This window comes from Bubalus kerabau, chromosome 1 (assembly GCF_029407905.1).
Source record: "Bubalus kerabau isolate K-KA32 ecotype Philippines breed swamp buffalo chromosome 1, PCC_UOA_SB_1v2, whole genome shotgun sequence".
Classification (NCBI taxonomy): domain Eukaryota; kingdom Metazoa; phylum Chordata; class Mammalia; order Artiodactyla; family Bovidae; genus Bubalus; species Bubalus kerabau.
Genome location: NC_073624.1, coordinates 91,729,525 through 91,753,492, shown reverse-complemented (window position 1 = coordinate 91,753,492; position 23,968 = coordinate 91,729,525). Strand labels below are relative to the sequence as shown.

The 23,968-nt window shown below is 52.2% G+C and overlaps 2 protein-coding genes across 12 annotated transcripts in view; both read left to right on the top strand.

Moving 5' to 3' along the window:
- Window positions 1–3,250: 3,250 nt before the first annotated feature.
- Window positions 3,251–6,504, top strand: RHEBL1 (RHEB like 1). Its single transcript, XM_055582760.1, has 8 exons — window positions 3,251–3,529; window positions 4,139–4,210; window positions 4,553–4,620; window positions 4,897–4,979; window positions 5,070–5,126; window positions 5,327–5,374; window positions 5,711–5,792; window positions 5,969–6,504. The coding sequence occupies exons 1-8, from the start codon at window positions 3,478–3,480 to the stop codon at window positions 6,056–6,058; spliced, it is 552 nt and encodes a 183-aa protein (XP_055438735.1). The 5' UTR covers window positions 3,251–3,477; the 3' UTR covers window positions 6,059–6,504.
- Window positions 6,505–10,602: 4,098 nt separating this feature from the next.
- Window positions 10,603–23,968, top strand: part of KMT2D (lysine methyltransferase 2D) — a 39,141-nt gene continuing 25,775 nt past the window's right edge. For 7 of the 11 annotated variants that reach the window (XM_055582639.1, XM_055582607.1, XM_055582631.1 and 4 more), the window contains exons 1-17: window positions 10,603–10,737; window positions 14,924–15,009; window positions 15,259–15,385; window positions 15,560–15,783; window positions 15,899–16,008; window positions 16,143–16,305; window positions 16,875–17,040; window positions 17,133–17,247; window positions 17,398–17,555; window positions 17,752–17,897; window positions 18,036–19,577; window positions 19,665–20,770; window positions 21,542–21,655; window positions 22,003–22,113; window positions 22,654–22,758; window positions 23,451–23,632; window positions 23,784–23,948. In XM_055582639.1, the coding sequence (XP_055438614.1) occupies window positions 14,961–15,009; window positions 15,259–15,385; window positions 15,560–15,783; window positions 15,899–16,008; window positions 16,143–16,305; window positions 16,875–17,040; window positions 17,133–17,247; window positions 17,398–17,555; window positions 17,752–17,897; window positions 18,036–19,577; window positions 19,665–20,770; window positions 21,542–21,655; window positions 22,003–22,113; window positions 22,654–22,758; window positions 23,451–23,632; window positions 23,784–23,948 (4,583 nt within the window). In that variant the 5' untranslated portion in view covers window positions 10,603–10,737; window positions 14,924–14,960. The remainder of the gene's footprint in view (window positions 10,738–14,923; window positions 15,010–15,258; window positions 15,386–15,559; window positions 15,784–15,898; window positions 16,009–16,142; window positions 16,306–16,874; window positions 17,041–17,132; window positions 17,248–17,397; window positions 17,556–17,751; window positions 17,898–18,035; window positions 19,578–19,664; window positions 20,771–21,541; window positions 21,656–22,002; window positions 22,114–22,653; window positions 22,759–23,450; window positions 23,633–23,783; window positions 23,949–23,968) is intronic. The other 4 variants (XM_055582648.1, XM_055582617.1, XM_055582599.1 and 1 more) reach the window with 2 other exon arrangements.

The following is a 23,968-nucleotide window of genomic DNA, read 5'->3' as shown; positions in this document are numbered from 1 at the left end:
GAGAGTTCGAGGATGTTTTAATAAATAGACTATTTACAAAGGTGCGGGCAGGGTGTAGGAAAACAAAGGGGATAGAGCAGCACCCCAGGTGAGTATCAGAGAAGCTCTTAACTACTGCGGGCCTGAAGGGTGAGGGAGGCAATTACTGGAAATAGAACATGAGAGCTGCCTGTGTTGGGGTAAGAGGAGTGCTTTGAGAGGTGCTGTGACCTTCATGGTGGGAACAGACCATCTCTTCCTTCTGTTCTGTGAGTACTCCTCTTTGGCTGAACCCCCCTGGGATCCAAGGATCAAGGTCTACCTCTTAGACACAAATCTAGGTGGAAAAGTGTAGAAAGTTAACCTGGAAAGACAAGCAATAAAAAAGGCATCTATTACTTACCTTTATATACCTACTGTGCAAGATATGGTAAGAGTGCCTGATACAAAGGAAGAGATGAATAAAAGTTTATTGAATTGAATCCAGTTCTTTATTTTATTCTACAGTGTTTAAAACCTAATCTGGGATTACTGCCAACCTCATTCAGGCCCAATAATCCAACATAAAATTGCTGCTCTACAAGGAACTTCGTTTACCCAACAGTAAAGGTCCTTTCCTGAGACCAGATTAAAAAGTGGCTCTTTGAAATAACTTTTGAGGATATGGATATTTTTAAGCACGAGATGGTTCTTTAGTTTTATAAAGCCTGTCCTCTAATACAATCTAACTCCTACACACTCGCCTCATCAGGGTCTTCCAGAAGAAATAACTTTTGTATGCTACCTATATGACAAAGTCTCAGTTTCTACATCTGTAAGAGAACAGTAATAACAGCTACCCATTACTCAAGTTTTTCTGGTGGCTCAGTGGTAAAGAATCCACCTGCCAATGCAGGAAATGCAGGTTTGATCCCTGGGTCAGGAAGATCCCGTAGAAAAGGAAATGGCAACCCACTCCAGTATTTTTATCTGGGAAATCTCATGTACAGAAGAATCAGGCTGGCTGCAGTCCATGAGGTCTCAAAAAACTTGGACATGACTTAGTAACTAAACAACAGCAACAACTCAAGTCACGGACACAAATGTTACCTCCTCAGGCTTTCTAGGATATATAAAAAGAGAGTATGGGGCTTACCTGGTGGCTCAGTGGTAAAGAATCTGCCTGCCAAGGCAGGAGACTCAGGTTCTATCCCTTGTCTGGGTAGATCCTACATGTCACAGAGCAACTAAGCCTGTGAATCACAATTATTGAGCCTCGCTCTAGAGCCTGGGAACCACAACTACTGAGCCCACATGCCTAGAGCCTGTGCTCCAAAACAAGAGAAGCCACTGCGATGAGAAGCCCAAACAATGCAACTAGGGAGCAGCCCCTGCTCTCTGCAAAGAGAGATATGCCCAATCAGCAACAATGACCCAGCACAGCCAAAAAAATGAATAAATACATAAAATTATTTTAAAAAGAGAGGAATAACACCCCAATTACTTTCTAGCCCACTAATGTCTTATTTATTTTTTCTCATTGCAGTTATTACTTTTTAAATTGTAGCTTATTTACTGTTTGCTTGTAGATTGTTGGTCTTCTCCCAAAAGAATACTTGATCCTTGTAAGCAGAGACCTTGTCTGTATTGTTCACCGCTGTATTCTAAGCACCTGGAAGGGTGACTGGGACATGGTGGTTGTTTGATAAATATTTGTTGATGAATGCGTGAACAATGCCAATTAACAACCTCAGGCTGTGGTGAATATTAAATAAGATGACAGTGCAATGCTCCTGGCATAAAGTAAAAGTCTCTCTAAATCTAGGTGTTTTCTTTCCTCTTTTTCCTCCCTCACCTTCTGTATCCACACCTTCAGCAAGCAAGTGAACTTAACCTCAGCCTCAAAACATACCCCAAATTCTCTGAATGAAATTCATTCATCACTATCACTCTAGTCAAGCCACTCTCACTCCTTACCTGGTCTACAAATAACAGTCTCCTGGCTGATCTCCCTGTTTGTTCCACTTGCTCCTGTTTCTCTCAAACCCCAGTCCATTCTCCACAGTCAGAAAGATCTTTTAGAAACACAATTCAGATCATGTCATGCCCCAATTTACTTAATGACACCATCAACAGCCATCACCAGCAGCTTTCTAGGTATTTAGAATTAGCCCAAACTACTTTACAGGGGCTAGCACCTGCGATCCTCTTAGACTTCATCTACTTTAGGCTAACTGGCTTTCTCTCTCTTTTCTGGATTTTAACAAACTTATTTCCATTCTAGTGCTGGTGGATTCTTCTGTCTGAATCTTTACCTAGCTGGCTCCTTAGTGTCATTTGAACTTCAGCTTAAATGGGGCTTGTTTTGAAATGAAAAGTCACTAATTTGTGTCACTAATGACTAATCCAGTCATTTCTTATCACAGTTTCCCGCCCCCCCCCCCCCCTTTATTTTTATTTATTTGGCTGCGCAGGGTCTTAATTGCAGCATATGGGATCTTAGTATCCTGACCAGGGGTTGAATCCCCGCCCTCTGCATTGGGAACGAAGAGTACTCTGCATTAGACCACCCAGAAGTCCCTTGTAACACTGCTTTTTTGGTTGCACTTAATATTATCTAACATTTACTTGTTTATGTTTGTTTCTTCCCAACTGAATTTTAAGCTTGTGAACTCAGAGACCTTATCTATTGTGTTCATCACTCTATCTTCAAAGATAGAGTAATAACTAAAACATATCAGATCAGATCAGATCAGATATATGCTTAAATATTTGTTGAATAAATAAATGCTTTGATTGTGATAACGGTAACAGCTAAACCTCAGAGGACTTGGCCACAAATTCTAACAATTTTTCAAGGAATAAGAATCGCAGTTCCGAAGTTAGATCCTGGAAGACTACAGAAACCTGACAAAATATCTGGGGCTAAAGTTTGGAGGGGGATATATTACAACTTTGGCCTTTTTCCCCTACCCAAGGACTCCGGAGATCTTGCAAAAGGGAGACCTAGAGTCTTTTGACCATAAATTCTAGCCCAGCCACAACGCTTTTCCATCCACGATTCTTTGCAGCCACTATTACTCGATTGCAAACGCGCAAACACCTCTAGGACCCCGGGTTCCTTTCTGTTTCTTTATGAATGAACCGGGTCTAGTGTGCGCATGCGCAACTCCTTTTTCTCCCGCTCCACGTGAGGCCCGCCCTTCCCTCCTGCTAACGGCTCCGCCCCTATCCTTTCTAATGGACCAATGGCGAGCGGCCTGGGGGGCGGAGCCCTGAGCGGCGCGGCAGTGTAGTTCCCCGGTCGCCCGGCTCCCTCGCCTTAGTCTTGCTGTGTTGTGATCACGTGGCCAGCTCCGGGCGCGGCGCTTGTTTTGGTTTCCCTCTAGCTTGCCCCTGGCAGCTTCAGAGTGAGCGACTTTCCCGTGCCGCTTGCCACACCTGACTGCACTGCGACTTTCTCTTCTTGGGGCTCTCTCAGCTCCAAGTTCTACAAGCCCCTCGGGGCCGGCTCCTGCCATGCCGTTAGTTCGCTACAGGAAGGTGGTCATCCTCGGATACCGTTCTGTAGGTGAGTCTCCGTCTAGGGCAGAGCACCAATGCACCGCGGCTTTGTGGCCAGAGGAGGCGCACTGCCGCGGGAAGGCGACCCAGGGAGAAATGGTGGCATCCTTAGAACCAGCTTGTAGAGCGAGGACTGAAAGGTTGGAGTGGGAAAGGCTGGGGTGGTGGTAGTGTTCAAGGCGGCAGGAAGCTGGAGCATGGAAGAGTTAACATGGGCTTACTGCTTGAACACCACAGTGGTCCTCAGCGTTCGTTACTCTGGGGGGTGGAGGTGGGGGCAGGATTTGATGGCGGGGGCGCGGTCTGGGTGGGGCAAGTCTCAGGTGTCGGATGCAAGGCTGACTGAATCCTGGGGAATCCGGATCTTCCCAGGAGTTGGGTGGGGAAAGACAGCAGGAAAGGCTTCCTGCGTCGCTACTGTATGCATCCGGTGGCCAAGGTGCAGAGACCTGGGGCGAAAAGAGGGTGAAGGAGTCTAAGGGAAAGCATTGCATGGGGCATTCACAGGCTAGGATGCTAATTCGGGGTTTCCTTTAGTCCAGGGCCTCAGCCCGAAAGGACAGAGGAAATGAATGTGGATGGGTGATTTGGCTACAATTACCTCTGCTTCCCACAGGGAAGACATCTTTAGCACATCAATTTGTGGAGGGCGAGTTCCTGGAAGACTATGATCCTACTGTGGAGAATAGTGAGTAAATTTCTCCCCTTGGGGTGGGGTAGGGAGGGCTTGGGTGCCCCCCCCCCCCCCAAGGCCACACTTTGGGATTTTTCCGGGTGCCAAAGGGATGATTTAATTAGATATTAAATCTAATCTCTTCTCTATCAATCCTGTTCTGTGAGTGGAGCTCAAGTGTGCATTTTCCAAGATACTGAGTCCAGGATAGTGCATGTGTAGATAATAAGAAGCCTAACATTGTATCTTAAGTTTCCTGGAGAGCTCCTTGAACCTGGCCCATCTGTGTTAATATATAGGGGCACAGATTGCTCACCCTACAAGGCACCTCACAGTCAAGTTTTCTTTTCTTTTCAGCTTACAGCAAGATAGTGACTGTTGGCAAAGATGAGTTTCACCTACACCTGGTGGACACAGCAGGGCAGGTACCAGTTTGGGGTAGGGTGTCTAAATGTGGCAGTTCAGTCCTGGGAGATGAAGTCTGGTAGCCTCTGAGGCTCATCTGTAAAGTAGTATTAAAAGAAAAGCATTTTAGCAGTATTTCAGTGTGCAGTGCTGTTTGGAGCTACTCTATAAGTACTTGTTGGATAGAAGTGACTGGAGCAGGGAGTGCCACAGGGAGGGTCCCCAGGATGCAGCCCAGCAAACTTGGCCATCTGAGTCTTGTGAATCAAGGTATTGATGTTTCTATTTCTTGTCAGGATGAGTACAGCATTCTGCCCTATTCATTCATCATTGGGGTCCATGGTTATGTGCTTGTGTATTCTGTCACCTCTCTGCATAGGTAAGTGACCAAGGTTGAGAGTGGGGGACTTGGGAGGACCTGAGGGCTGTCCCAGAATAAAATTGTAAGATTCTTTTCTTGTGTTTAAAGCTTCCAAGTCATTGAGAGTCTGTACCAAAAGCTACATGAAGGCCACGGGAAAACCCGGTACGTGGCACAGGGGATAAAGACATAGTGTGGACACCAGGGAAGAGGGAAGGCAGAGGGGAGTATTGATCCAAATTAAGGAGGAAGCCGGGACATAGATCCTATCTGATTTGATGGGGAGTTGTCCAGCTATGATGTGAAGAAGGTTGGGGTCCATGGGGAACAGAGGGGATTCTGTTGTAACTGCTGTTTCCTCCCAGGCTGCCGGTGGTGCTGGTGGGAAACAAGGCCGATCTCTCTCCAGACAGGTATGGAAATCTCTGTAGCTTAAGGCAAAGGAAAGTGTGTAGGAATGAGTCAGGCTCTTGTCCTGGCTCTGCCACTGATTTGAACCAGTCGTTTTACCTCTTCGTTTCTAACTTGAAGGTTAAGACAAAATGATCCTTCTATCTCAAAAGCTGTAATTTCATATTTCAAGCCTCAGTCCTAGGCTCCTTTGTTTTCTTGTATTTTCTTCTTTCCCAAACCTTCTCCCAAACCTTGGAATGAGATGAGTCAGAGGAAGTCTAGTTTCTGTAAAGATTTTTCAGAGAACATGGGGCCTATTGCTATTCTTCATTTTCATGTCCTGAATTTGCTTCTAGGGAGGTCCAGGCTGTTGAGGGGAAGAAGCTGGCAGCCTCCTGGGGTGCAACATTTATGGAGTCATCTGCTCGAAATAATCAGGTACTGGGCCTGAAGAGTAGGAAGGTGGTGGGGGTAGCAGTGTTTTTCTTTTTATGCCACTGCTTGGTGGTGGGGATGGTGGGGGAGTGGGGCATTCACCTGAGAGTTGGGTGGTATTGGCAGTGAACTCAACCAATTTTTTTTTTTTTTTTGCCCTGAATCCTTATCCCTTGCAGCTGACTCAAGGCATCTTCACCAAAGTCATCCAGGAGATTGCCCGGGTAGAGAATTCATATGGACAAGAGCGCCGCTGCCATCTCATGTGAGCCCAGAGATGAGCTCTTGAGGAAGGCGCAGCTGCCTTGATTCTGCCCTGGTATTTTCCAAGCTCCAGTGGGGGCGTGTGGGGGCGCCCTCAGGACTTCACGGGTTTGTTTGGTTGCCAGCTGTGTCCCTGGCCCTCTAGGCACACAGTGAGGTACCCTCATGTTTGCACACTTACCCAGGCTCCCGTGGCCTGGTTGTCCATGTTTACAAAGAGGCAAGGATGTCTCATGGGCACTGTCCTCTAGCTCTGTTTTTGCTAAATATATGAACTGTGATAATCTATGGGGTTGGGATATGAGTCCTGGGCATTGTTTATTCAGGACCCAGTCTCCTCTGTAGGTTTTGGGTGTTGGCTGGGTGAGGGGAGCTGGGGACTCCTGAAGCGAAGCTGGCTCCCAGGAGTGACAATGTAAATATGCAAATAAACTGAGAAATCTTTTTGTAATTGACTTCTCTGTGTCTGGGGAGCACTCAGGGCCAGTATCTTCTTTTCCAAGAAGTGATGACTGTGGCCTTTGGTAGAGAATCAAGGTTTTTACTCCTCCAACCTTGTTCCTATTCCTTACCCCTCATTCATTCAGGACCATCACCCTAAGACTTACTACTTATTTTTCCCAACTTTCTTTTCTACCCTGTTCTCCCATACAGGTAACCAACTGACTGCCACTCCCTCCCATCCAAATTTGTAGGCTCTCACAACCCCCTTAACTACAGAAACACTGCCCTCTAGTGGCCAGCTGCCACATGCTGCCCTAGCTTCCCTCCTGGGGCCTTGGGATTTGTTGGATCTCAGAGAGGATACGTTTGGGTTGGAAGAAAGACCCTTGTTCCTAATGATGTAACAACTGTGAAGTAGTGTGAAGGCAGGGACTAAAGTGTTGCGAAGATTTTAACTTTTTAAGAGAATTGAATAAAGGAAGGAATAATGCCCCGATCAACCCTCACTCCCTGCCCCTCATCTCTCCAAGTGCCTTTCATTAAAATAGACGTTCTTTGCTTTTTTCATACCTTTCACACTTTTGAAGCTGTGTTACCTTTTCCAGGTGTCAAAGGCTATTGCTTCTGTTCTTATTGACCCACCACTTCAGTAGGAGGATGGGTTCAGCTAGGAAAGTTTGGTCCTAACTGCCTTTACCCCCACCCCTTCCCCAGCAGCCCTAGGTCCTAAGTGGCCTAATACCTCCTGCAACGACTTATAAGGGTGACCTGAATGGTATCCTTCACAGGAAAGGCATAGAGTTCTGCCAACTGGGAGAGCCTGAGGTACTCTGTCAATGCACTTAATTGGGAAAAATGAACAAAATCCGGGTGTGATTTTTAGCTATGACCTTGTTATGGCCTGGCTCCCAGCTAGTTGGGCTTATAATTGGGGGTGACGGTCTGTCATGCTTGTTTTTAAAAGTCCTGCTGGCAGCTTCTGCATCTCTGATATTGAATCTAAAAAGAAATAAGGGCTGCAGAAAAAAGCATATTCCGGGGAGGGGAGGGGGGTGGGAAAAAAAAAGAAAAAAAGAAAAAAGCATATTCCAAAGAGCAATCTCTTAGGGGCTCAGGAATCTCTTTAGGGTTCTCATCACTCTCCTTACACTAATATTAGGTTTTTTGCACATCAGACCTGGAATTCTCATTACAGGTATCTATACTATTGTTATGTCCATGAGGTTTGAAATGGGATAACAAATATCAGGTTTTTGAGAGGCATATCAAACAATCTCAAAGCCTGATAGTAGTAAAGAATAGTGGTTAACGGCTGGGTTAAAAAGAGTTCCTCTTCCACTTAACTGTGTGATGCTAGGAAGACACTTAAACTCTATGAACCTCTGAACCTCTCTTAGTTTCTCATTTACTATGTGTAGTTAAACCTTCCTCATAGGATTGAGGTAAGAATAAAACTAAGGTGATATATGAAATGCTTAGCATAGGTCCTCATACATAATAAACCCTTAAAAGATGGCTATTGTGTATTATTTGAGGTTTTTCTGGTGAGGGTCTGCCTCCCGGCCTCTGGGTGCAGAAAGTAGGGAGAGGCCTTCCATTTACAGGTGAGGAGTTACTGCTGGACTTCTTTTTGCTGAATTAGACCTGAATGGTCAGTGCAGAGCATATGTCAGTATTTGGCTAGCCAAGACATACCTAGTCCTGATCCCGCCTATGACTCTGGCCATTTAGGTCTTCTGCACTGTCCCATATAAAAGCTACAAGTCATATATTGCTATTTAGTTTTAAAATTTTATAAAATTAAAAGTTCCTCAGTTGCACCACTTACTTTTCAAAATACCCAATAGCTACATGTGACTAAGCCACATGAGTGTATAGGGCATTTTTATCATTGCAGAAAGTTCTATTGGACAGCACTGTAAACCCTTCCCACAAAACCAGCCCTGCACCTGGTTTGTCTGTGTCTTTCTCCACATATTAAAATAAAAATTTTAAAAATATTTATATACACATACACACATCCTAGGACAAACATGGCCATTGGCTTGCATTACGGCAAGGCTCAACTTCTCACTAGATGTGGTTTGTTGAACAATTTTATGTATTTTAGTGTCAATCTCTTCATCTGTAATATGGACATAATTCCACATTAATTCATAACGAGGGTGAGGAATAACTAAGAATATATTAAGTATCCAGCGCATTTGTTAATTTGTCTCCTCCTGTCTATCCCGTGGGTAGAGTTAATGCAGAGAAATCATTCCAACCCTTTCTCATCCAGACTAATTGGTGGCGGGGGGTAGGGGGAAGGGGGGCGGGGGGGGGGGACGAGGGGGTGTCCCTGCAAGCTGTTTTGGGATCTTGCGTAGAATAACAGTACTCTAGCCAGGTAGCAAAGCTACAAGTTACATGCCCTCTGTTTACTGAAAAGGCGGGGGTGGGGGGGGGGGGGCTGGGGAGCACAGGCCCTGAAGATTCGGAAAGAAGGGCTGGGGCTGGGAGCACCAGGGAAAGGAGGGGGAAACTCTGCATTTCTGTTTTGACAGGGGAGGTGATTGTGGAGGCACTAACAGTCCTCTTTCCTCTCGAGGAGGGGTGAGAGCCAGCAGGAACGACTAGGGACTCGTTCCGCTTTCCTTTAGGCCCCCGAACGTGGCAGGAACCCACCCTTTGCAGCGCCAGGCGCCGTGCCTCACTTTCTCCATTTGCGGACTCCAGTTCCCAGGATGCAGAGCAGCGGCCAATCTCCAGGCTCTTCTTCCATCCCCCTCCCGGGAAAGATTGCTCTTGGCCAAGGCAAGGGGCAGCTAAGAGTTTCAGGGACCGATAACTCCAGCGAAACGGAATTAGAAAGTGCCCAGAGTCCTAGTTTTACTAGCCCGGTGGTAAAGGAGGCAGTTCCAGGTCTGGGGCGAAGAGGAGGGGGTCTTCATTCCCACGTGTCTGCACAGCCGCCGGCCCGGCGCAGTCGGGGTTAACCTATGGCGGAGGGATCCCGCTGCGTGTGCGTAGAACTGCAGAGTCACAGCCTTTCCTCCGAGAGGACCGAATCCCTCCGCCGCTCCGCTCCAACACAAAATAGGGCCGCGTCTTCTCCTTTCTCCCCTTCTGGAGTGGGGTTCCCCGGGCAAAAGGGCCACCCGGATCTCGCGCCGGAGGCTTCCTGAATCTTCACGACCGCTGCCGAGATCTCGGGCCAGGAAATAGCCCCTTCGCAGGAACCACCCTACCGGCCGAACAGGAGGCGGAGGGGGGGGGAGGCGGAGCGGCGCCGCGCTGCACTACTTTCCTCTCCGGTTGCAAATGGCTGCCTCGTTCCCCACTTTCCGCTCAGTTTCCTGACCCCCCGGCGCCGGGAGCCGGGGTTGGGCCATGCACCTCTAGGCCCCCCGCGATCACAGCCAGCCGGGGGTCGAGGGGGTGCCGCCGATCTGAGCCGGCCAGGCCGGGGGCGGGGCAGCTCCCGAGGCCAGAGGGGAAGGGAGGCGAGCGCAGGGCCTGGAGCGGCCGGAGGGGAGCGGGCAGAGGGCTCGCACCGCCCGCCCCTTCCTCTTCCTCGCCCACCTACCCTCCTCCCTTCCCCAGGGGGGAGCAGAAGGTGGGGGGCTCGAAGCCGCCGAGGGAGAGTGCTCGGGGTCGAGGAGCCCAGCACTGGGTGTGTGTCAGGTTCAGCCCCGCGGCCCCGCCGGCTCCGTGTCGCCGTAGCTCGCGCGGCCCCGGGGCGCCGGCCCGAGGGGGAGAGGGGCTCGGCGCTCCTGCGAGGGTCTCACGTTCCATCCGGGCCCGGCGCGGCGGCGCGGCATTCCTTCCGGGCTGCTGGGGAGGCGCCTCGACGTTCCATCTGGAGAGCCTCGACGTTCCGCCCGAGCCCGGCGCGGGCGACCGGGGCGCTGGCCCGGCCCTAGGACTGAGAGGCCGCCCGGCGACGCGGATGCGGAGCCTGCTCGCCCAAGATCAAAGCCACCGGTGCTCTCTTTGTGTCCGCTCGGGATTCGCCGCCCTGGGGCTGTCCATGGAAACCTAAACTGCTGGAACCCGAGGCAGAGAACCCTTCTTCGGCTTCTTGCTTTTTTTGAGGGGGGGGAGGGTGGTCACTCCGACCTGGATTTACCGTTCTTGGCCCCCTTAAGCCCCCCCGTGCGGGGGGCGGCTGTGATCGCTCTGGCGGTTGGAGGTCGGGGAGCGGCCCGGGCTCTGGCCATGTTCTCGGATGAGGATTTCTGGATCGCCCTGTGAAGAGGTGAGTGAAGTCCGCCCGGCCAGGGCCCAGAAAGGGTTGGACTGGGGGCATAGCCAGATGGACTATCTTGGCCCGAGCTGGCCTGTAGGTTGGAGAAGGGGGTGCCAGAGCTGAGGAGGGTTCCTTTGGCAGGGTCTGTCAAGGGAACCTGAGCCAGTCGCCAGAGGAGAACCGAGGCCTGGTGTCCTGGGGTGTGCCTCTTTAAAGACTGGGGGGTTCAGGGAACCACGGGAGTTTGGGAACCTGGCCAGAAAGTCTCTCTGCCTGTTTATTTTTGTGTTGGGGGGAGCTCTACTAAACTAGGACCCAAGCCCTGATGCCAGCACCAATCCCAGTCAGCTGCTTCTCCTTCAGGGTTCCTTGTGGGCCTTGGGAATAGAACAACTTGGGAGCGGGGGTAGGGTGCCACTGCCAGGTCAGACTTAGTGCCAGGTTGGACTTTAAGGTTGTTCTTGCTCATCCGGGCACCGAGAGCAGTCTCTGGGAGACTTAAGGAATCCTGATTCCTGCACTAGGCCTTATTTCACTGTGCATGGGGCAGAGTGTGTGGAAACTGACTATTGTGATGAAGGAGGTGGCAGGGGCAAGAAGGAGGCGGGGCTGGGGGCAGCTCTGGCCTTGCTGGTCAACTTTAAACTACCCCTGCCTGGCAAAGTGACCCCAACGAGGCCTAGTGCTGTCTTAGCCTGCTTTGCCTTCCCTCCTCTTGGGATGGACATAATCTCTAGGGGATTATAGAGGAGGCCGTTGAGATTTGCTCCCTGTGAATGTGGGCTGCAAAAAATGGCTTTTGTCTCCCGCTTTCTCCGGGCCTGGTCGCCCATAAGTCTCTGGCCAGTCCTGCAGGGCCCCTCCCAGACCTCGCCAACCTTTTTCAGTCAGGGAATGTTAACTAGTCCTGTGATCCTGTCCCAGCCCTGCAGAATAGGGTGGTCGGTACCTCTTTGGAGGAGAAATGACCTGATAGGAGCATGTCTCTGACGCCAGTGTTTTCAGCCCTAGCAGGAGGTGTTGGGGAGAAGGGGTGTGTGTGTGATTGCATGAAGGGTGCAGCGTGAGCCTCTGGACCCTGGGCTGGGACAGCCCCTCTCACAGCTGTCATGCGGCCCAGCCAGGATTTGGCTGCTGTATTTTGCTCCCTCACTTTGTCCCCTCCAACATACAGAGGCTCGACCACTTTGAGCCTGGTCTTGGAAAAGACAGAATAGGGGTTTGCCCTTGAAAGATTTTTGGGTGGTAATCCTGAGGTGAGAGGTGGCATAGGGGTGCTGATATGAGGCTAGCTGTCACCCATGCTGTCTGCCCCTGCCTCCTGTGGAGGGCCTCTCCGGCTGTCTGTCCCTAAAGAACTTCCTTAAGAGACACCACTCCTTTTTGGCTGTAGCTGACCCTAGGATGACCCAGGGATAGTTCAGAGGGTCTCCAGAGCCCCTGTTGCCATTTGGGTTCTTCCCTGGAGGGCCAGCCCAAAATGGGGGTGGGGAGAGGTGTGGTTTGATTCTCAGGCTGGGAACCAGGAAGTCCTGAAGTCCTACAGAAGAGCTGTTCACTCAAGGGCCTCCTTCAGCCTTTCACCTCTCCAAGCCTCCATTTACCCTTTGGCTGGCATAATGGAGCTAAAGCTTTTGGTCTGGGATGGAGGCAGGGAGGAGAGTGGGTTGAGATGAATCTCTGCCTTCTTCCTTGCTGTCCTGGGCCTCTTCAAGCCTGGTATCAAATGGACCCACCATGGTTTCACTCCCTAGATCTGTGTTTCTCTAGGATCCCTAGTTCTCTTGAGGAAGCCTGGCCAGGCCTTAGCCCAGTTTAGATCCGGGGAAAAACCCTTGGTGTATATGTGTGTTTCTGGCTTTGAATGCTGAGACAGGGGAACCTGTGGTTTTTATTTGTTTAGATCTGTTCAGGGGCCTGACAACTCGGACTCAGCATTGGTGGGGCAGGTGCTGGACTGTCCATAGGGAAATGGGACCCCTTAGAAGAGCCTCTGGATTCTCTGGTCCAGCTTGGAGGACACTCAACCCTTGGCTTATCTCTCATCTTCCATGATCCCATAAATGAGGCTGCAGCTTTGGAGGATGTTGGTACTGTTTCCCAAAGCTAGAGGCAGGTGGTTTCTGCACCTTCCCAGGCAGTGCCAGCGTTACCAGCTTGAGAGGGCTGCGCTTGGGGGGAGGGCGGAGGAATTCGTCCCTCTGGCCTTGTGTGAGGCAGTCCTCCCACCCACTGCACTATCACTGTTGCTTTTGATTTCTTGCTGTTTGTGACTCCTTTAGCCTCAACTTTGAGAGCACAACAGTTGGAAGCTCTTGGGGACATTTAGTGGTAAGGTACCACAAAAGTTGCACATGTTTAAGAAACTTGGAAGCCTTCTGGGTGTGGTCAGGCCTTGAATGGCTGAATAGGAAGAGGAGCCTAGCTGGTGCCCTGACCTCCAACCCCTACTTCACATAGGTGGCTTCTGGGGGGCCCTTGAAGTGCCAGAGCATCTTTTCTCTGGGCTGGCTAGATGGCCACCCTGCTTTCCTTTTAGGTGTGATTATGTGAGTGACAGTTTTGGGAAAGAGATGATCTGGAAGTAAAGGTAGCAGGTATCAGGTGATACTTCACTTTCCCAGTCTAGTAGAATCTAATAGTGTAAAGGGAAAGGAGTAAAAATTGCCCTTCCTGTGGCATGTCCCATGAGGCCCATTGCCAGTCTTTGGAAATGGAGTATTAACTCAGGGAAAGAGCACTGATAGTGTGGTTCTTAGGTAATTGATTTATGGATCCTGGGCACCTTTGAGGATTCCCCCAGCCTCATCTGCCCCATGCACTCAACCCCAAGTGGCTGACTGGGGTATTTGGTGTGGGGAGAGAGGCTTGTCTTTACAAAGGTTGGTGTGGTCCTTCTGGTTAAATAAGAGGAGTGGAAAAGGGGAGACAGAAAATTCTCAAACTTTCATTTAGAGTTCTGTAACCTGCTCCACCTGCTATGGGAAAATTATACTTTATATAGTTTCTCTGCTTAAGCCCCTACCCTTCCCACTAAGAGCGGTTGGCACCTCTCCCTTTCTTCCTTCTTCTATAGGACCCCTTTCCTCTTCCTCAGCTCTGTAATTCTTTACTTCTCTCTTTTTTGTACTGTGTTTATTAGTTTCCTCTGAGATTTAGGAAAATATGCCCAAAGGTGTGGATCTTGACCTTCTTAGGTATAACTTCAGTGTGTTTCATTAGGCTCTGGGATAGGCAGGCATATCTTAGAAGAGGGGACCGTTACCCCCCACCCCCATAGTGTGTGTGGAAACCCTGCCTGACGGAAGAGGAAGGAAGCTGCTTTGCTGTGTCCTGCCCCCGTTTAGAACAGCTCCAAGTGGCTGTGCTTCCTGAGACTACAACTCCCAGCATGCCTAGCGTCAGGCCTGGCTACACATGCTCAGTAACTCTTAAGGCCCCTTCTGTTAACTTCTAGGGACATCTAGGGAGGAAGGGCAGTTGGCGTTGCTAAGGGCAACGACCTGAGGCCTTCAGGCTGGATGAGAACTTGAGCTCAGTCATGGCAGGGGCCAGGGGGTGGGCCTGAGCTAGATTTAGATGGGCAGTGGGTGGGAAATTGGGAGTTTCTTCTGTTATAATTGGAATATTCTGGTTGAAACCAGTGGAGGTGGGGGAGATCCATCCATAGCTGGGATTTCGTTCCAGTAACATGTTCTACATCTTGCAAGACCCCAAATTTGGTCTCCAGTAGAGGAATTTCAGCTGAACTCAGACTTCTTGGTTTGTGACTACTCCTGGGTTAGCGCTGAAAGACCTCTAGGATGGTAGCTGACTTGAGAACTGAGAGAAAAGTCCAAGGGATAGGGCCTGCCAGAAGCCAAGAACTCAGATGTGAGGCAAAGAGGGGTACTAGATGTAGCTTGTGGGTGCTTCTGGTTGTCCTGGGAACTCTTAGGCAGGAGATGGGAAGTGGATCCCCCCGGGAATTCAGAGTGGAAGAAGAGGATATGTGTTTATTGGAGGGGAAGTAGATGGTGGGACAAGGGTTGGGGAGAAGGATTTTCCTTGTCGTTAGTACAGGAGTTTGTAGGTGTGATTTTGCTCTGATTTCTATAGGTTCTAGATAACATTAGCTGCCTTCTCCTCAGGATTTGGAGGAAAGTGTTTAGTGGGAAGATTTCGTAGACAAATAGATATCTCTTGGCTCTGACAGGTCTCCCCGAGAGGGCTCTGCCCAGTCGGAGAGAGGGATGGACAGCCCGAAGCCGCCTGGTGAGGATAAAGATTCGGAACCAGCAGGTGGGTAGGACAAACAGTGGGTTTCTGTTCTTCCCAGGAAATCTTAGATTTCTGGTCCTAGCACAGGGACAGAAGCTAAGTCTGTCTGATAGACAGGTAATAATTGAAGGACTTTGTTCTTTGGGACAGAAGTTGAAATGCCATCACTGTTATCCACCAAGGGTTTTGGGTAATCTCCTGGGTCTGATGAGTGGACTGGTATTAAACAGAGGATAATGGCTGATACATGTTTCTTCTCTGTTCATTCAGCTGATGGACCTGCAGCCTCCGAGGAGTCAGGTGCCACTGAGCCAGACCTTCCCAAACCACATGTTGGGGAGGTCTCTGTGCCCAGTTCTGGGGGTCCCCGGCTTCAGGAGCCTCCCCAGGACTGCAGGTAACTAGTTTGGGGAAATGAGGATATAAGGATGTATGAAGACTTGATTTGAGCATCTGGGGCTTTCAAAGTGGAAGATTTAGGAAATGAGTGTTCAGGAAACATAGGTGTGCTAAGTCGTGGGGTTGTTGAGGGTGCAGGACTGGCGTGGTGCTGATGCTTGTGTGTTCACAGCGGGGGTCCGGTGCGGCGTTGTGCTCTCTGTAACTGCGGAGAGTCCAGTCTACATGGGCAGCGGGAGCTACGGCGCTTTGAGTTGCCATTTGACTGGCCCCGGTGTCCCGTGGTGTCCCCTGGGGGGAACCCAGGGCCCAGTGAGGGAGCGCTGCCCAGTGAGGACCTATCACAGATTGGTTTCCCTGAGGGCCTGACACCTGCCCACCTGGGAGAACCTGGAGGTAAGGGAAGGGAAGTGGGGTAGCTGACTTGGGAAGGAAATGGGATAAGGGCTAGGTGGTCCTGAACCAGGGGTCACGTTCTTGTTAACTGTTTTCCCTCTTTCCACCTATAAAGGGTCCTGCTGGGCTCACCACTGGTGCGCTGCATGGTCGGCAGGCGTATGGGGGCAGGAGGGCCCAGAACTATGTGGTGTGGACAAGGCCATCTTCTCAGGGATCTCACAGGTGGGGCGGGGGCCAGGGAATGGCACAGGCAAAGGGCAGGGTGGGCAGAGGGCATGCTGGGGTAGAACTGGTGCCTGGCCTGTGGCTCTGGAGAGAGCTGGCCAGTCCTGAGGCTTTGTTTCCCACTCTGGCAGCGCTGCTCCCACTGCACCAGACTTGGTGCCTCCATCCCTTGCCGCTCGCCTGGATGTTCACGTCTTTACCACTTCCCCTGTGCAACTGCCAGCGGTTCCTTCTTATCCATGAAAACACTGCAGCTGCTATGCCCAGAGCACAGTGAGGGGGCCGCATACCTGGGTGAGGAGTCCCGCCCCTTGGACAGGGGACACGTGAGGGTCCACGGCTCCTGGGGTTTTTATGCTCTGCAGAGTGCTCCGAAATCTGTAATTACGTGCTGTCAGTCTGCCCCATGAAAATAGGCTTGGACTCTGAGTGCAGTGGCTCTGCCTGTCTCATTTATTGTGGTCTCTGCAGTACCTGGGTTTTCCAGGTGGCACTAGTGGTAAAGAACCTGCCTGTTAGTGCAGGAGAAGTTAGAGACGTGGGTTCGATCCCTAGTTGGAAAGATCCCCTGGAGAAGGGCATGGCAACCCACTCCAGTATCCTTGCCTGGAGAATCCCATGGACAGAGAAGCTTTGTGGGCTACAGTTCATGGGGTCTCAAAGAGTCAGGCACGACTGAAACGACTGAGCATACATACGCGATGCAGTGCAGTGCCTAGAGCAGTGCTTGGCATATGTTAGGCAGACACTTAGAAACTTTGTTCATTCTGTGTCTGTGGAATGCCGGTTATGTAGACAGCACTGTGCTGAGTCCTGTAAGGACTCCATAGCTGACCTGTGTCATCCTTCCCTTCCTACTGCAGAGGAGGCTCGCTGTGCAGTATGTGAGGGGCCAGGGGAATTGTGTGACCTGTTCTTCTGTACCAGCTGTGGGCATCACTATCACGGGGCCTGTCTGGACACTGCTCTGACTGCCCGCAAGCGTGCTGGCTGGCAGTGCCCTGAATGCAAAGTGTGCCAAGCTTGCAGGTAAAAGTGGGAGGGCAGAAGGGAACCTTAGGTGAAGCACAGGTCAGGGTTGAAAAGGAGGGCAGGGAGAACCCTGTTATGTGCCCCCGCAGGAAACCTGGGAATGACTCTAAGATGTTGGTCTGTGAGACGTGTGACAAAGGATACCATACCTTCTGCCTGAAACCACCAATGGAGGAACTGCCTGCTCACTCTTGGAAGTGCAAGGTGAGTGTGCCCCAGTGCTGCCTTACTCTCCCTAATTCCACCTCCTGCAGCACCCCAGGTTTCCCCTTTGGGACATGCCCTGTGCTCTTCTCCCGTCTCTGCGTCTCTGTTGTCTGACCGGTGGCCATTTAGCTTGTTCCCTTCCGCTAGGCATGCCGGGTGTGCCGGGCCTGTGGGGCAGGCTCAGCTGAGCTGAATCCCAACTCTGAGTGGTTTGAGAACTATTCGCTCTGTCACCGCTGTCACAAAGCCCCGGGAGGACAGCCTGTCAGTTCTCTTGCTGAGCAGCACCCCCCGGTCTGTAGCAGGTAAGTGGTGTGGATTGGCAGAGGTTGGGAGGGGGCCTGGGAGGTACTGAGATGGGCAGGGGCTGTGTTCAAGCAAACAGCCTTTGAGAGGAGGGCCCTCGGGTGAGCAGTACCTTCTAGAGCATCCATGCCTCACCCCTGTGTGCTCTAGAGGGGTCGGTAGGTGATGCGAGTCTGCTTCCCGTGCCCTCTGCAGATTCTCACCCCCAGAGCCTGGCACTACCCCCACTGATGAGCCCAATAGTCTGTATGTTGCGTGCCAAGGGCAGCCAAAGGGTGGACACGTGACCTCTATGCAACCCAAGGAACCGGGGCCCCTGCAATGTGAAGCCAAACCACTAGGTGAGTAGGGTTTGAGGGTTCCTGAAAGTAATCCCCTTCTATCCTGCGGCAAGGGCCAATCTCTGCTTTGCCCCGATCCTGTACTTGCTGTGGGGGTGCAGCTGAGCTAGGTAGGAGCAGAGTGTGTTATGTCTGCAGGGAGAGAAGGGGCCCAACTTGAGCCCCAGTTGGAGGCCCCCCTAAATGAGGAGATGCCACTGCTGCCCCCACCTGAGGAGTCGCCCCTGTCCCCACCACCTGAGGACTCACCCACGTCCCCGCCGCCTGAGGCATCGCGCCTGTCCCCACCGCCTGAGGACTCACCCCTCTCTCCACCGCCTGAGGAGTCTCCTCTGTCTCCCCCACCTGAGTCACCATCCTTCTCTTCCCCAGAGGACTCCCCCCCACATCCCCCACTTGATACACCCTTACCCCCACCACCTGAAGCATCACCCCTGTCCCCACCACTGGAGGAGTCTCCTCTGTCCCCTCCCCCTGAAGAATTGCCTACTTCCCCACCACCGGAAGCATCTCGCCTGTCTCCACCACCGGAAGAGTCACCCATGTCTCCGCCACCTGAAGAGTCACCTATGTCTCCGCCACCTGAGGCCTCTCGTCTGTTCCCACCATTTGAGGAGTCGCCCCTGTCCCCTCCACCCGAGGAGTCTCCTCTCTCCCCGCCACCTGAGGCGTCACGCCTATCCCCACCGCCTGAGGACTCACCCATGTCCCCACCACCTGAAGACTTGCCTATGTCGCCCCCGCCTGAGGTGTCACGCCTGTCCCCCCCACCTGAGGAGTCTCCCCTGTCACCGCCACCTGAGGAGTCTCCCACATCCCCTCCACCTGAGGCTTCACGCCTGTCCCCTCCACCTGAGGACTCCCCTACATCTCCGCCACCTGAAGACCCGCCTGCTTCCCCACCTCCGGAGGACTTGCTCGTGTCCCTGCCGCTGGAGGAGTCACCGCTGTTGCCACTGCCTGAGGAACTACGACTCTGCCCCCGGCCTGAGGAGCCACACCTGTCCCCTCAACCTGAGAAACCACGCCTGTCTCCTGCACCCCAGGAGCCGCGTCTGTCCCCCGCATCCCAGGAGCTGCGTCTGTCCCCTGCACCCCAGGAGCCGTGCCTGTCCCCCACACCTGAGGAGCCACGCCTGTCCCCCGCACCCCAGCAGCCGCACCTGTCCCCTGCGCCTGAGGAGCCACGCCTGTCCCCTGCGTCCAAGGAGCTGCGCCTGTCCCCTGCACCCCAGGAGCCCTGCCTGTCCCCCGCGCCTCAGGAGCTGCACCTGTCCCCCGTGCCTGAGGAGCCACATCTGTCCCTTGCATCCGAGGAACCACACCTGTCTCCCCAGCCTGAGGAACCGCGCCTGTCCCCCCGGCCTGAGGAACCGCGCCTGTCCCCCCGGCCTGAGGAACCGCACCTGTCCCCCCGGCCTGAGGAACCGCGCCTGTCCCCCCGGCCTGAGGAACCGCGCCTGTCCCCTCGACCTGAAGAGCCCATTGAGGAGCCAAGCCTGTGTCTTGCATCTGAGGAATTGCCCTTATTCCTCCCACCCAGGGAGCCACCCTTATCCCCTGTGCTTGGAGAGCCGGCCCTGTCTGAGCCTGGGGAACCACCTCTGTCCCCTCTGCCTGAGGAGCTGCCATTGTCCCCATCTGGGGAGCCATCTTTGTCACCTCAGCTGATGCCACCAGGTAAGGTGCTCTTAGTACCCTGTTACTCTGGGATGGTCTTTAACTCTTGATGGCACATCTAATCTAAGAGCCTCTCTTTTCCTCCAGATCCTCTTCCTCCTCCACTTTCACCCATCATCACAACTGTGGCCCCACCAGCCCTGTCTCCGTTGGGAGAGTTAGAGTACCCCTTTGATGCCAAAGGGGACAGTGACCCTGAGTCGCCACTGGCTGCCCCCATCCTGGAGACACCTATCAGCCCTCCACCAGAAGCTAACTGCACTGACCCTGAGCCTGTACCCCCTATGATCCTTCCCCCATCCCCAGGCTCCCCCATGGGACCGGCCTCTCCCATCCTGATGGAGCCCCTCCCCCATCGTTGTTCTCCACTCCTCCAGCATTCCCTGCCTCCCTCAAACTCACCTCCTTCCCAGTGCTCTCCTGCCCTGCCACTGTTGGTTCCTTCCCCGCTGAGTCCCATGGACAAGGCAGTGGAGGTCTCAGAAGAGGCTGAGCCACAGAAGATGGAGACTGAGAAAGCCCCAGAACCTGAGTGCCCAGCCTTGGAACCCAGCCCTACTAGTCCTCTTCCATCTCCTCTGGGGAACCTTTCCTGCCCTGCACCCAGCCCTGCCCCAGCCCTGGATGACTTCTGTGGCCTGGGGGAAGATACAGCCCCTCTGGATGGGACTGACACTCCTGGTTCACAGCCAGAGGCTGGACAGACCCCTGGCAGTTCGGCTAGTGAACTTAAGGGTTCTCCTGTGCTCCTGGACTCTGAGGAGCTGGCCCCTGTGACCCCTATGGAGGTCTATGGCCCAGAATGCAAGCAGACAGGGCAGAGCTCACCCTGTGAAGAGCAAGAGGAGCCACGTGCATCAGTGGCCCCGACCCCACCTATTCTCATCAAATCCGACATCGTTAATGAGATCTCCAATCTGAGCCAGGGTGATGCCAGTGCCAGTTTTCCTGGCTCAGAGCCCCTGCTAGGCTCTCCAGATCCCGAGGGGGGTGGCTCCCTGTCCATGGAGTTGGGGGTATCTACAGACGTTAGTCCAGCCCGAGATGAGGGCTCCCTGCGGCTCTGTACCGACTCGCTGCCAGAGACTGATGACTCGCTATTGTGTGATGCTGGGACAGCTATTGGAGGAGGCAAAGCTGAGGGGGACAAGGGGAGGCGGCGCAGCTCCCCAGCTCGTTCCCGTATCAAACAGGTGAGGGGCTATCCAGCCGCTGGATGTGTTTGATGTCCCGTCACTGTCAGAGGTACGGTTCTGTTACTCACTGATACCTTCCCACCTGACTTATTGAATCCTAGGTTCTCAGAGGGAGAAAGCAATGGCAACCCACTCCAGTACTCTTGCCTGGAAAATCCCATGGACGGAGGAGCCTGGTGGGCTGCAGTCCATGGCGTCGCTAAGAGTCGGACACGACTGAGCGACTTCCCTTTCACTTTCATGCATTGGAGAAGGAAATGGCAACCCACTCCAGTGTTCTTGCCTGGAGAATCCCAGGGACGGAGGAGCCTGGTGGGCTGCCGTCTATGGGGTCGCACAGAGTCAGACACGACTGAAGCGACTTAGCAGCAGCAGCAGCAGCAGCAGGTTCTCAGAGATTCTTGAGTTCATCTTATTATTTTATTAAAGAGAACACCAGTAACAGAGGAGAAAATAACTTGCCCAGGTTCTTGGTTACTCAGTCAATAGAATCGGTACTAGAAACTCAGATCTCTCAAGCTACTCTTTTTTATTACTGGACAGTACTATGTTGGCCACTCTTTCTTGGAAGATCAGGAGTGGTTTGGACCAGAGCTACCTACCTGTTGCTACCCTAGAGTTTGGGCTTCCTCTCTGGCCCTGACTGGGAAGCTTGGTCTTTGTTACCTGCCATGCTCTGTCCCTTTGTCTCTTCTCTTGCCTCTAAGCCTATGGACCCCACCTGTTAGCCCTCTACTTCTTCTGTAATCACCCGTTTCCCTCACTCAGGGTCGCAGCAGTAGTTTCCCAGGGAGACGCCGGCCACGTGGAGGAGCACATGGAGGACGTGGGAGAGGACGGGCCCGGCTAAAATCAACTACTTCTTCCATTGAGACTCTGGTAGTAAGGAGAGGCCTCCCATCCCCCAAACATGCTTCAGCTGGCCCCTTCAAGATTAAACACCCTTTAAATCCTGCCAGTCCCCTGCACGCTCTGCCTGCCTGCTAGCCTAGGGCCTGTCCAGCTATGTCTGTGCTCCTTCTGTCCTCTTGGCCCCCAGGCTTCTCTGAAATGTGATGTTGGGCTGAGGCCCAGTTTGGGAGCTGGGGTGTTCTTCTGCTTCTTAGTCCTGGCTCCTGGCCTTCATCTTAGCCGGGGGTTTATGCCGCCTTCCCCCAACACCAAAGAGGAAAGCAGCTTAGTCGGGGCAGATTTAGCTGCCTCACTTTGCACAACTCTCTGCCTATAAGGTTGCTGATATCGATAGCTCTCCCAGCAAGGAGGAAGAAGACGATGATGATGATACCATGCAAAATACTGTGGTTCTCTTCTCCAACACAGACAAATTTGTGCTAATGCAGGTACTGTACTTGACTCAAGTAGTCCCATCTTCAGCAGTAAGACCTGGCAGACTGAATGCCAGCATGGCATTGGGATATATGTGTTTTGGTGGGAGGGTAAATGAGGAAAACCAAAGACCTACTTCTTAGAATACTAGAAAATGAGCTTGACACTGAACTGGGAGCAGGGAATGTAGCAGTGAAAAAGGCAGAAACGATTTCTGCTCTATTGAAGCTCCTAGTCTAGGAACATGAGTAATCTTGAAGCTACAGAATTTGTCATGTATGTTACTGTGATCCTGATTAGTCTTCACCCACCTTGTCTTTCTCTTCTTGTTACCTCTATCCACAGTAGGCTGTATCATTTCAGATTACCTGATCAGACGAGCAGGCAGGCTAGGAAGGAGCAGGGTCCCGTGATGGCTTGCTGTGTCCTAATGCAGGGATAGGCTTTTGGTTCTCTGACTCTCTCCTGTCAGATTAGTGTCGTAGTCAGTCACAGGGACTGAGTGGTGCTGAGGATGTGAGGCAGGACACTTGGGTTTCTGTGTGTTTCCCCAGGACATGTGTGTGGTGTGTGGCAGCTTTGGCCGGGGGGCAGAGGGCCACCTCCTTGCCTGTTCCCAGTGCTCTCAGTGCTATCACCCTTACTGTGTCAACAGCAAGGTGAGTTCAGAACCCCAGAGATCTGGTCTGGGGAATGGGGTCAGTTATTGCTTATCCTAGGTCTCTTTCCTGGCCACTTTACTTAAAGTGGTCACTGGTCATGGAACTTGTTCCTCAGTTTCCAGTGGCTGTCAAATTCATCTTGGGAAAAATGTTTTGGAAAACATAGTGGTCTTATAAGTTTCTTTGTTATAGATCATGACTTACTCATATAATTGAGTACATTGTATAAATTGTGAGAACTTTTCTAGTAGAAAACATGGTCTGGATATAAAATATAAAATCAGAACCAAACACATGTCCACAAAGAGAAAGCAGTTTTTGACTCAAGCATGATCAGTCATTTTGGAGTTTTCATTAACATTTAGAATTTGTCCACTGCTAACATTCACTGACTTGCAGCAGTATGTTCAAGAAAAGCTGGGGGAAATACAACCTGGGTAGTGAAAGACCTTAACAAGGCAGTGGCTGGGTGAGGCTGTTCTTTGATCAGCGGAGATCCCTGGAAGCCTAAGTTTAAGAGCCACTATTTTAGGGGTGAGGGTGCTCCGTGTATCTTCCCTGTGCTCAAATGAAGGTCTGGCCTGGGTACGGGGGTCCTCCAGCCCCACCTGTGTAAGTCCCAGCACCCCTGGAGAGGTCTGCCCTGCCCTCTGCATCACCCCCTGAGGAATTGCCGTCTCCTGCACCAGATCACCAAGGTGATGCTGCTGAAGGGCTGGCGTTGTGTGGAGTGCATCGTGTGCGAGGTGTGTGGCCAGGCCTCAGACCCCTCCCGCCTCCTGCTCTGTGATGACTGTGACGTTAGCTACCACACGTACTGCCTGGACCCCCCACTGCTCACCGTGCCCAAGGGTGGCTGGAAGTGCAAGTGGTAAGGAGACTGGCAACGTCAGATGGGCCTGACATGTTTAAGAGTGGGTATGATGTTGAATACATGGCTGAGGCTGGGTTTAGAAGGCCAGGCTGGTTTGGGTGCTCTGGGTAGGTCAAGTGTTGAGGGTCTGTCTTTCTGCCCCCACCAGGTGTGTGTCTTGTATGCAGTGTGGGGCCGCCTCCCCTGGCTTCCACTGTGAATGGCAGAATAGTTACACACACTGCGGGCCCTGTGCCAGCCTGGTGACCTGCCCTATCTGTCATGCCCCCTACGTGGAGGAGGACCTGCTGATCCAGTGTCGCCACTGTGAACGGTGAGGGTGCCCGTCTCCCC

Bases quoted from the DNA above. Each gene is read 5' to 3' on its own strand.
- RHEBL1 (XM_055582760.1), top strand. From the start codon at position 3,478: ATGCCGTTAGTTCGCTACAGGAAGGTGGTCATCCTCGGATACCGTTCT. The intron at 4,980-5,069 runs GTAAGTGACCAA...TTGTGTTTAAAG, and splicing joins TCTGTCACCTCTCTGCATAG to CTTCCAAGTCATTGAGAGTC. The intron at 5,793-5,968 runs GTACTGGGCCTG...TATCCCTTGCAG, and splicing joins CATCTGCTCGAAATAATCAG to CTGACTCAAGGCATCTTCAC.